Genomic DNA, 12,637 nt, shown 5'->3' with positions numbered 1-12,637 from the left:
GGAAGTGGGGGGATGTAAGGAGCGGGGCACAGCAATAGAAGACTCAAATTATGGGCCTTCCGTGTCATTTGTGCTGACGCGCCCTTACGAATGTGGCTGCTCTTGCTCTCCGCGGAGCCACCCACACAACCGTAAAAGCCCACCGCCGTGCGGCGTCAGCCTCTCCGGAGACACCGCCGCCGCGACAGGGCCTAGCTATCCCAGAGACCGAAGGTGCCTGCTGGACGTGTCTCGCAGAGCGCCCCACGCCGGCCTACGGAGCCGAGGCCGAGGAAGCTAGGCCTGAATGGGCCGGCGGACCGCCATGAAGAGCAAACGTTGGCGGCCGCAGTCCCGACGTCTCCGGTGCTCAGCAGCGCCACCGCCGCCGCGCCGCCTACAGCCAGGCGGGGAGCCGGGCCTCCAGGAGCCATGACGCTGGCACACAGTGCCAGCCTGGCCAGACGCTTACCTCTCGGGGCGACGGGCGGAGCCCTGCACCGGGCGATGTACCGCTCCACCTCGGCCTTGCTGCGCCTCATCGTGCCGCCGACCAGGTTCCCCGGGAGCGGGAGGCCAGCTCTGGGGCCTACAGCGGCTGCGGTCTCCAGGAGGTGAGCGCCGAACACCGGTGACGCAGCTCCGTCGCGAGCGGATAGGGACAGTGCGTGCGACGTGCGTCATCACTGTGCGCCACGTTGCAGCCTGACGCGCCTGCTCGTGGTCACCCCAAACCGCCCGCCTTGAGACCACGTGACCGTGTCGCACACGATTGTGAAAAACTCCCTTCCCCAGAAAAGTCTGTATATTTCACTATTGCTACGTCACAAAACGGACCTAAAATGGCAGTACTGCAGACAGGGCAATAAGAATCTGACCTTTTCGGGACTGCATCTAGTCCACAGTTGATTTCCTTCTAAAGAGATAAACTTCATTATTGCCTCCGGTTCCCATAGAATAAAGGTGAATTTTGGACAGTGATTTTCTACTTAAGTAAACCAGAGTGGGAATATTAGCGTCACATGATGAGATGCACCTTCCCGGGGTAGTTGACGGTTAAGGGCACAGAAGGGAAGTGGTGGCTTTTCTGACAAACAGAAAGAGGCTTCACCAGGTTTTGAGCAAGGATGATTTTAGGTTTCTGTATGCATAAGAATCGAGGCGATCATTAGGACATTGTCAGCAGCATTGCCTTTTGGGGGCCTGTTTTGTGATTAACAATGAGCAGAACAGATTATACTAGACTATTAAAATTAATCTCTTCTTGCTAGAAAGATGGCTCGCAGTTAAGAGTTCTTGCCGCTGGGGGTTGGGGATTTAGCTCAGTGGTAGAGCGCTTGCCTAGCAAGCGCAAGGCCCTGGGTTCGGTCCTCAGCTCCGGAAAAAAAGGAAAAAAAAAAAAGAGTGCTTGCAGCTCCTCTGAAGAACCAAAATTCAGTTCTCAACCGCCTATTCCAAAGTATCTATCTAAATCCAGATTCTGACCCCCATAGCGCGCGCGTGTGCGCACACACACACACACACACACACGCACACGTCCTCATGTACACACAAATCCTTTTTTTTTAGTAAAAGATTGTGAATAAAGTGTTGTAAATAACTCCTGAAAAGAATCTGTATCTGCAAATACTGATTTTTTTTTTTTTATTAATTTGAGTATTTCTTATATACATTTGAGTGTTATTCCCTTTCCCGGTTTCAGGCAAACATCCCCCCCCCTTCCCTTCCTTATGGGTGTTCCACTCCCATCCCTCCCCCCATTGCCGCCCTCCTCCCCCCCAGTCTAGTTCACTGGGGGTTCAGTCTTAGCAGGACCAAGGGCTTCCCCTTACACTGGTGCTCTTACTAGGATATTCATTGCTACCTATGAGGTCAGAGTCCAGGGTCAGTCCATGTATAGTCTTTAGGGAGTGGCTTAGTCCCTGGAAGCTCTGGTTGCTTGGCATTGTTGTACATATGGGGTCTCGAGCCCCTTCAAGCTCTTCAGTTCTTTCTCTGATTCCTTCAGCGGGGTCCTATTCTCAGTTCAGTGGTTTGCTGCTGGCATTCAGCCTCTGTATTTCCTGTATTCTGGCTGTATCTCTCAGGGCGATCTACATCCGGCTCCTGTCGGTCTGCACTTCTTTGCTTCATCCATCTTGTCTAATTGGGTGGCTGTATATGTATGGGCCACATGTGGGGCAGGCTCTGAATGGGTGTTCCTTCAGTCTCTCTGTTTTTAATCTTGCCTCTCTCTTCCCTGCCAAGGGTATTCTTGTTCCCCTTTTAAAGAAGGAGTGAAGCATTCAGCATTTTGATCATCGTCTTCTTGAGTTTCATGTGTTCTAGGCATCTGGGTAATTCAAGCATTTGGGCTAATAACCACTTATCAATGAGTGCATACCATGTATGTCTTTCTGTGATTGGGTTAGCTCACTCAGGATGATATTTTCCAGTTCAACCATTTGCCCTACTGAATTTCATAAAGTCGTTGTTTTTTGATAGCTGAGTAATATTCCATTGTGTAGATGTACCACATTTTCTGTATCCATTCCTCTGTTGAAGGGCATCTGGGTTCTTTCAGCTTCTGGCTATTATAAATAAGGCTGCAATGAACATAGTGGAGCCACGTGTCTTTTTATATGTTGGGGCATCTTTTGGGTATATGCCCAAAGAGAGGTATAGCTGGATCCTCAGGCAGTTCAATGTCCAATTTTCTGAGGAACCTCAGACTGATTTCCAGAATGGTTGTACCAGTCTGCAATCCACCAACAATGGAGAGTGTTCCTCTTTCTCCACATCTGCCAGCATCTGCTGTCACCTGAGTTTTTGATCTTAGCCATTCTCACTGGTGTGAGGTGAAATCTCAGGGTTGTTTTGATTTGCATTTCCCTTATGACTAAAAATGTTGAACATTTCTTTAGGTGTTTCTCGGCCATTCGGCATTCCTCAGCTGTGAATTCTTTGTTTAGCTCTGAACCCCATTTTTTAATAGGGTTATTTGTTTCCCTGCGGTCTAACTTCTTGAGTTCTTTGTATATTTTGGATATAAGGCCTCTATCTGTTGTAGGATTGGTAAAGATCTTTTCCCAATCTGTTGGTTGCCGTTTTGTCCTAACCACAGTGTCCTTTGCCTTACAGAAGCTTTGTAGTTTTATGAGATCCCATTTGTCGATTCTTAGAGCATATCTTATGATCATAGCTTATGATCTTAGACCATAAGCCATTGGTGTTTTGTTCAGGAAATTTTTTCCTGTGCCCATGTGTTCCAGATGCTTCCCTAGTTTTTCTTCTATTAGTTTGAGTGTGTCTGGTTTGATGTGGAGGTCCTTGATCCACTTGGACTTAAGCTTTGTACAGGGTGATAAGCATGGATCGATCTGCATTCTTCTGCATGTTGACCTCCAGTTGAACCAGCACCATTTGCTGAAAATGCTATCTTTTTTCCATTGGATGGTTTTGGCTCCTTTGTCAAAAAAATCAAGTGTGGGTTCATTTCTGGGTCTTCAATTCTGATCCATTGGTCTATCTGTCTGTCTCTGTACCAATACCATGTAGTTTTTATCACTATTGCTCTGTAATACTGCTTGAGTTCAGGGATAGTGATTCCCCCAGAAGTCCTTTTATTGTTGAGGATAGTTTTAGCTATCCTGGGTTTTTGTTATTCAGATGAATTTGCAAATTGTTCTGTCTAACTCTTTGAAGAATTGGATTGGTATTTTTTGGGGATTATTGAATCTGTAGATCGCTTTTGGTAAAATGGCCATTTTACTATATTAATCATGCCAATTTATGAGCATGGGAGATCTTTCCATCTTCTGAGGTCTTCTTCAATTTCTTTCTTCAGTGTCTTGAAGTTCTTATTGTACAGATTTTTACTTGCTTGCTTAAAGTCACACCGAGGTACTTTATATTATTGGGGTCTATAATGAAGGGTGTCGTTTCCCTAATTTCTTTCGCGGCTTGTTTCTCTTTTGTATAGAGGAAGGCTACTGATTTATTTGAGTTAATTTTATACCCAACCACTTTGCTGAAGTTGTTTATCAGCTTTAGTAGTTCTCTAGTGGAACTTTTGGGATCACTTAAATATACTATCATATCATCTGCAAATAGTGATATTTTGACTTCTTCTTTTTCGATCTGTATCCCTTGACCTCCTTTTTGTTGTCTGATTGCTCTGGCTAGAACTTCAAGAACTATATTGAATAAGTAGGGAGAAAGTGGGCAGCCTTGTCTAGTCCCTGATTTTAGTGGGTTTGCTTCAAGTTTCTCTCCATTTAGTTTGATGTTAGCAACTGGTTTGCTATATATGGCTTTCTCTATGTTTAGGTATGGGCCTTGAATTCCTATTCTTTCCAGGACTTTTATCATAAAGGGGTGTTGAATTTTGTCAAATGCTTTCTCAGCATCTAATGAAATGATCATGTGGTTTTGTTCTTTCAGTTTGTTTATATAATGGATCACGTTGATGGTTTTCCGTATATTAAACCATCCCTGCATACCTGGGATGAAGCCTACTTGATCATGGTGGATGATTGTTTTGATGTGCTCTTGGATTCGGTTTGCCAGAATTTTGTTGAGTATTTTTGCGTCGATGTTCATAAGGGAAATTGGTCTGAAGTTCTCTTTCTTTGTTGTGTCTTTGTGTGGTTTAGGTATAAGAGTAATTGTGGCTTCATAGAAGGAATTCGGTAGTGCTCCATCTGTTTCAATTTTGTGGAATAGTTTGGATAATATTGGTATGAGGTCTTCTATGAAGGTTTGATAGAATTCTGCACTAAACCCGTCTGGACCTGGGCTCTTTTTGGTTGAGAGACCTTTAATGACTGCTTCTATTTCCTTAGGAGTTATGGGGTTGTTTAACTGGTTTATCTGTTCCTGATTTAACTTCGGTACCTGGTATCTGTCTAGGAAATTGTCCATTTCCGGCAGATTTTCAAGTTTTGTTGAATATAGGTTTTTTTTATAGTAAGATCTGATGATTTTTTGAATTTCCTCTGAATCTGTAGTTATGTCTCCTTTTCATTTCTGATTTTGTTAATTTGGGCCTCTCTGTGTCTGTTAGTCTGGCTAAGGGTTTATCTATCTTGTTGATTTTCTCAAAGAACCAACTTTTGGTTCTGTTAATTCTTTCTATGGTCCTTTTTGTTTCTACTTGGTTGATTTCAGCTCTGAGTTTGATTATTTCCTGCCTTCTACTCCTCCTGGGTGTATTTGCTTCTTTTTGTTCTAGAGCTTTTAGGTGTGCTGTCAAGCTGCTGACATATGCTCTTTCCTGTTTCTTTCTGCAGGCACTCAGCGCTATGAGTTTTCCTCTTAGCACAGCTTTCATTGTGTCCCATAAGTTTGGGTATGTTGTACCTTCATTTTCATTAAATTCTAAAAAGTTTTTTAATTTCTTTTTCTTTATTTCTTCCTTGACCAGGTTATCATTGAGTAAAGCATTGTTCAATTTCCACGTATATGTGGGCATTCTTCCCTTATTGTTATTGAAGACCAGTTTTAGGCCATGGTGGTCTGATAGCATGCATGGGATTATTTCTATCTTTCTGTACCTGTTGAGGCCCCTTTTTTGACCAATTATATGGTCAATTTTGGAGAAAGTACCATGAGGAGCTGAGAAGAAGGTATATCCTTTTGCTTTAGGATAGAATGTTCTATAAATATCCGTTAAGTCCATTTGGCTCATGACTTCTCTTAGTCTGTCTACATCTCTGTTTAATTTCTGTTTCCATGATCTGTCCATTGATGAGAGTGGGGTGTTGAAATCTCCACTATTATTGTGTGAGGTGCAATGTGTGTTTGAGCTTTATTAAGGTTTTTTTTTACATATGTAGGGGTGCCCTTGTATTTGGGGCATAGATATTTAGGATTGAGAGTTCATCTTGGTGGATTTTTTCCTTTGATGAATATAAAGTGTCCTTCCTTATCCTTTTTGATCACTTTTAGTTGAAAATTGAATTTATCTGATATTAGAATGGCTACTCCAGCTTGCTTCTTCAGACCATTTGCTTGGAAAGTTTTTTCCAGCCTTTCACTCTGAGGTGGTGTCTGTCTTTGTCTCTGAGGTATGTTCCTGTAGGCAGCAGAATGCAGGGTCCTCGTTGCAAATCCAGTTTGTTAATCTATGTCTTTTTATTGGGGAGTTGAGGCCATTGATGTTGAGATATATTAAGGAATCGTGATTATTGCTTCCTGTTATATTCATATTTGGATGTGAGGTTATGTTTGTGTGCTTTCATTCTCTTTGTTTTGTTGCCAAGACGATTAGTTTCTTGCTTCTTCTAGGGTATAACTTGCCTCCTTATGTTGGGCTTTACCATTTATTATCCTTTGTAGTGCTGGATTTGTAGAAAGATATTGTAAAATTTGGTTTTGTCATGGAATATCTTGGTTTCTCCATCTATGTTAATTGAGAGTTTTGCAGGATACAGTAACCTGGGCTGGCATTTGTGTTCTCTTAGGGTCTGTATGACATCAGTCCAGGATCTTCTGGCCTTCATAGTTTCACAGAAGTCTGGTGTGATTCTGATAGGTCTGCCTTTATATGTTCTTTGACCTTTTTCCCTTACTGCTTTTAATATTCTTTCTTTATTTTGTGCGTTTGGTGTTTTGACTATTATGTGGCGGGAGGTGTTTCTTTTCTGGTCCAACCTATTTGGAGGTCTGTATGCTTCTTGTATGCCTATGGCTATCTCTTTTTTTAGGTTAGGGACGTTTTCTTCTATGATTTTGTTGAAGATATTTACTGGTCCTTTGAGCTGGGAGTCTTCACTCTCTTCTATACCTATTATCCTTAGGTTTGATCTTCTCATTGAGTCCTGGATTTCCTGTATGTTTTGGACCAGTAGTGTAGAGAGCGGCGCGGCGAAACAAAGATGGCGCCGACATCCAGCTTTGCCTGGATATAAACGACTTACTGCGCATGTGCAGGCTTGTTCCATTGCTAGGGCTCCCTCTAGTGGTGAACAGCGGTACTGCACATGTGCGGTTTATGCACCAGGTGTCAGTTGACCGTTAATATGCTAATGAGGTGATTCATTCTCTGCCTTTCACTGGAGGACAAGTAGTGGTGTGATCCAAGCCCCACCAATCCCTGATAGATAATTAGCATACTGTTGTCTATATAAGCCGAGCGATTTTGCTGCTCGGGGTCCCTGTTCAAGAGAGCTGTAACACTAAGAAGAGCTGTAACACTAAGAAGAGCTGTAACACAGTAAAGGCTTGTTCGCAGAAGAATCCTGTTGCAGTGGCGTCGTTCTTGCTGGCGGGGCGTTGGGCGCGCGCGACAAGTGGTGCGAAACCGGGAACCAACATCGCCCGGTGCGAGGGGACCCTTCAGTGTGCTGAAGAGGATTCAGAACTGCGAGAAGGTAAATTAAAGGTAGCTGAGAGGCATGCCCTTTTGGAAGAGAGCATGTCAGAAACGGAGACAGAGTGAGAAATTAGGCTTCCAAGAGGCATGCCTTTTGGATTTAAGAGAGCATGTCAGAAACGGAGCTAGGCGCCAAAAAAAAAGAAAAAAAGGTTACTAAAACAAAAAAAAGTGAAAGAGATACAAAAAGGCGGAGAAGAAACGCGCTGGAGGAAAAAAATAAGGCGTACCCGGAGGACGGAAGTACAAGTCATCCGGAGAGGATATTTTGTATCCATTAAAAGAATTAGAAGCCTTAGAACTGGCTGGCAGTGACTCTGAGCAAGAGTTGTCAGAGTCCGAGGAGGAGGAATTAGAGGAAGAGGCAGCCATGTATGAGGAAGAAAGATATGGGCCTAGGTGGAGAGCCACTGTGAAGAAACCTAAAGTTATGGATCCTTTGTGGGCAAGGCTGGTAATTTTGTTTCTTTTTTTCTTTGTGTGGGATAGAGAAGCCACAGACGGCAAGCTTAAGCCCGGACCAAAACCTCTTTGGGGAATGGTCCCTGCCTGCTTGGAGGATAAACGATGTGAGGAAGCAGTTAGAGCCGTTAGGACAGGTCAGAGGGTCCTTGCAGAGCAACAAAGTATGTCAGAGGGAGAAAAGGTCTCGAAAGAAAAAAAGAAAAGAAAAAGAGATAAAAGGAACAGAAAGAAGGCAGAGATAAAAAAAGAGGATAATCAGAACCAGGAAACAAATAAGATATATTCTTCTTTAAAAGCCTTGACCTTAGAAATGTCAAACAATCTAGAAAGCATCACTGACAGCTTAGAGAAAGTGAAAGTAAAGGTAGAACCATCGGGTCCCGGGCCTCCCAGAGCAACAAAAGTAAGCGGGACTCGACCTCAGTTCCACCACCAGACTCGTATTGACCCTTGAATGGGAACTCAGATGGTGGATACAGATTTTAAAAGGCACAGTAAGCAGAGTTCAGAAGGATCACAGAAATTGAAAGCATGTGCAAAGATAAAGATTTGGGGTAATGGTAGTGGTCAAAAAGGGGACAAGGTAATAATGGTAAAAATGTTTTTGTGTATGTGTTCTTTTAGAGTTATGTTAAAATCTAGAGAAGCAAAGTCGATTCTCATAGATACTTTTAGTCTTTGGACCCTGACTAGAGACAGTTTACACCCTGGACAAGAGAAAGAATGGGGTTGAGAAAACAGTCCTCCAGAACTCTCCACAGATGCTTTGGCAAAAGAAGGAAATGAGCTTAAACTTTTGGAGCTCTCCTGGGAACAGAAGGAGGTGGGGAGACGTCTTGCCTCCTTGCTGGCTCCTATTGGAGAAATGCTTATCTCTGGTTCTGGGTTCTTCAGGCAGGATGTCTGGTTCACTTTGGTGGAACACCATCTAGTTCTTTTCCTCTGTGTCTATTGTCTGTTCTTGGTGCACCAAGCGGTCCATGTATGTCAATTTATGTCTGGGTTTTGCTTCTCCTTGCTTGAATGTTTTGTGTTTCATGTTTAAAAGAAAAGGTTAAAATTTTAAATGCTGGTTGATTCACCCATTGATGTAGCTTTAACTCCTTTCAAGAAAGGAACAAATAAATAAAATGTTTCAATTGGCTTTTGGAGCCTGCATCTGTAGCTAGAAGCCTAAGTCGGCTGGGCAAGCTCCCCAGGGGGCTGGCTAAATGTTTACACTAGCGGATCCTAAAGACACCAGCTTCTAAGGTAACGGAACTGATCGCTGTCTCTCTTAGAAAAATCTTTGACTGAGATTATTGGACTCAACAGGTGACAAGGTGTTTCTCTTAAAACTACAGCTAGAAAAGGTAAAAATGGTGATTGATTTAAATATTAAAGGTATGTGTAGCCACTTCATTTTTGTTTCTGATTGGTTTTAAATATATGAATATTCTTTACATGCCTTGGTTATGGACTATTGGCTTTTAAGTTATTGGATATGGTTTAAAAAAAAATGTAACATTGGTAACAGAAAGTTGAAATAAAACTGTTAATTTGGATGGAGTCATTCTTGACAACATGTGGCATGAGCCAATCTAGGGAAACAGGTCTAAATTGGGATGATATTTTTATGGAAATCTTATCCTAGAAACCAGGCTTCTATAAGATTTTAAGGCAATGTCTCTTTGTTGAGGTATTGGAGACCGCACCATCATGTGTTCATATGTAGGAATTGGCAGTCAAACCTTGTAAATGAAGGATAGACTCGGTGTTTTGGAGACTGGATTTTGGGATGATGAGGCTGATCTCGAGTAAGAGGCTGCTCAGTGTGAGAGGGAGAGATATGAAGATTGTGGCACCCTAGAAGCGGCCTATGCGAAAGTGGTTAAGGTGCTTAAAAACAATCAATTGTTCATAGCACCTGAAAAGGTTCAAATGGGCCAAATGGGGGAGTATATAGGAACTAAAATCACTCCTCATAGTATTTCCCCTCAAAAATTGAATTACGAAAAAGACCATTTAAAAACATTAAATGATTTTCAAAAATTACTAGGAAGCATAAATTGGATTCGACCCTATATTAAAATGCCCAATGTAGATTTACAACCACTTTATGAGATCCTGAAAGGGATTCTCAGCTTACTTCACCCGTGTTTTAACCAAGGAACACGATTATCCTTGAGGAAAGTAGAAAAAGATTAGAAAAGGCAATGCTAAGAAGGTACAAGGAAAAGGAAGATCTCCTTTTGTGTATACTAAGAACCTTTCGTCAGCCTACAGGAGTGCTATAGCAACAAGGTCCACTTCTTTGGATTTATCCCCATACTTCTCCAAATAAGACCCTTGAATATTACCCTTCTGCTGTTGCACAGCTTGCTGTGTTAGGCGTTAAATCTTGTATTCAGCATTTTGGTATTTTACCCAAGAAAATTATTATACCATATACAACAGCTCAAATAGAAACATTGTGTGCCTTGATAGATGATTGGGCCATATTACGCTGTAGTTTTGATGGAGAGTTTGACAATCATTATCCTAATTTTTTTTACTGAACATCCAGTGATCTTTCCGAAGATCACTGCCTCAGAGCCTTTGTCTGGAGCGTTAGATATTTATACAGATGGCTCCAAAACAGGTGTAGGTGCCTATATGGTTGATTCTCAAGAACCAGTATTAATTCAATACAGTTCAGGCACCCCCCAAATTACAGAATGTAAAATTGTATTGGAAGTTTTCAAAAGATTTCATGATTCTTTTAATTTAATTTCTGACTCTGCTTATGTAGTTAATGTGGTGCGCTCACTTGAAATTGCAGCGGCCAATGGGGATTGACTAGTACTGTATGTCAAATTCTTTTAGAATTACAAAAATTTGATTTGGGTCAGAAAAAAATAAATTTTTTTTATACAACATATTCGAGCCCATACTAATTTGCCTGGTCCCACAACCAGTAATAATGCCCTGGTGGATGCTAGTACTCAGAGAGAGTTTGTTTTCCATACTGCTCTGGTTGATCTAAGCTAGAGAATTTCATCAAAAAGTTTCATGTACCTGCCTTTACTCTTCAACAAAAATTTAAAATCTCTAGAGCTGTAGCTCGTGATGTGGTGTTACGTTGCCAAAATTGTGTTCAATTTCACCACCCTCCTCATGTGGGGATAAACCCTAGTGGTCTGATCCCGTTAAAACTTTGGCAGATGGATGTCACACACATATCTCAATTTGGAAATTTAAAATATGCTCATGTTTCTGTTGATACCTGTTCTGGTATTATACACGCTACTCTGATGACTGGTGAAAAGGCTCGTAATGCCATTAGCCATTGCTTAGAGGCATGGGCAGCCTAGGGGAAGCCTGATAGTCTCAAGTCAGACAACGGGCCTGCCTACACTGCAAAGTCCTTTCAGGCATTTTGCCAGACAATACAGGTCGGTCATACTACAGGCTTACCATACAATTCCCAAGGTCAAGGAATTGTGGAAAGAGTACATCGTACCTTAAAAGAGCTTATACAAAAACAAAAAGGGGAATTGCCAGCAGCCGAACACCAAAAGAACAACTTTCTTTAGCTCTTTTTTTACTCTAAATTTTTAATTCTGGATGCATGGCCACTCTGCTGTGGATTGCCATGCTACTACTACACCTACAATGCAGAAGTAAAGTGGAAGGATGTCTTAACTGATGAATGGCGTGGCCCAGATCCCGTGATTTCGAGATCTAGGGGAGCGATTTGTGTTTTTCCGCAGAATCAAGAAAATCCAATTTGGGTACCTGAGCGTTTGACTCGAAAATTGCCTTCTGCTCTTCCTGAAGATGAGACTACGAACTCTACTATTACTACTGGGAATGGTAATACAGGTTAATTCGCTCACCCTGTGGGCTATTGCCAGATCCTGGCCAGTACCCATGTCAGTTCATAGCAATTCTACTGTTTTGAGAATAAGACTGGCAAGCATAATCTCTGGCCTTGGTTTCTATGGGTGCTGTCCAATGAGCAAGGGTCATATACATCCCTGACCCCCTTTGCTAGGTTGATGGGAGAGAACTTCGTGCTGTATAATGTTTCAGCTACCAGAAAAAGGTGATACCAGGTTGATCAATATTCAATACAATAACTTCTTGGTAAATAATAATGCCACTAGTACTTCAGTATGTGCTAGATCACCTTTTTTCTGATAAGCACTAATGTAAGCAGTGGTGCTTTAAATTGTAATAGCTCTGATGTAGTCTGCTATTTAGCTGAATGCTGGGATGGCACCAATGACACCGCAGTGATGGTTAAGATTCCCTCCTTTGTGCCAATCCCAGTGGAGGCAAACCCAGATACCTTTCCTATTCTTAATTTGCTGAGAGCCAAAAGAGATTTTGGAATTACGGCAGCCATAATTTCAGCCATTGTGCTGTCTGCTGCCGCAGCTACCACAGCTGCAATTGCTATGACCAATCAAATACAGACGGCTGAGACTGTCAATCAGATTATATAAAGAACTGCAGTGGCGCTAGAGATACAAGAAGAATTTAATACCCATTTGTCATCTGGCCTTCTATTAGCCAATCAAAGGATAGATTTAGTTCAAGAACAAATTGAAGCACTGTATCATATGACACAGCTGTCTTGTGTTTCCTCCCTTAGAGGTTTATGCATTATTCCTTTGAGAGCTAACTTTTCTCAGAATTTTCAACAGAGCAAAGAAATCTCGAATTATCTGAAAGGAAACTGGTCCATGAAAGCAGAGCAACTATCAAGACAATTGCTGATGCAGATTGCTGTCCTCAACAGCACTAGGCTGGACCCCATCACAGTTGAAGACTTTACCTCATGGATTACCAATGCTTTCTCCCTTTTTAAGGGTG

At 42.2% G+C, this 12,637-nt stretch overlaps 2 protein-coding genes across 4 annotated transcripts in view; both read right to left on the bottom strand.

Annotated features, from left to right (window-relative positions):
- The window catches only part of Ranbp2 (RAN binding protein 2), a 49,864-nt gene extending 49,224 nt beyond the window's left edge, over positions 1-640 (bottom strand). Inside the window, 2 exon segments of the mRNA XM_032888374.1 lie at positions 452-479; positions 481-640. Coding sequence (XP_032744265.1) covers positions 452-479; positions 481-521 — 69 coding nt within the window. The 5' untranslated portion in view covers positions 522-640.
- The window catches only part of P4ha1 (prolyl 4-hydroxylase subunit alpha 1), a 1,160,453-nt gene that overhangs the window by 625,116 nt on the left and 522,700 nt on the right, over positions 1-12,637 (bottom strand). The window lies entirely within an intron of this gene.

This window comes from Rattus rattus, chromosome 18, assembly GCF_011064425.1.
Source record: "Rattus rattus isolate New Zealand chromosome 18, Rrattus_CSIRO_v1, whole genome shotgun sequence".
Classification (NCBI taxonomy): Eukaryota; Metazoa; Chordata; class Mammalia; order Rodentia; family Muridae; genus Rattus; species Rattus rattus.
This window is presented reverse-complemented; position numbering and strand designations above follow the sequence as displayed.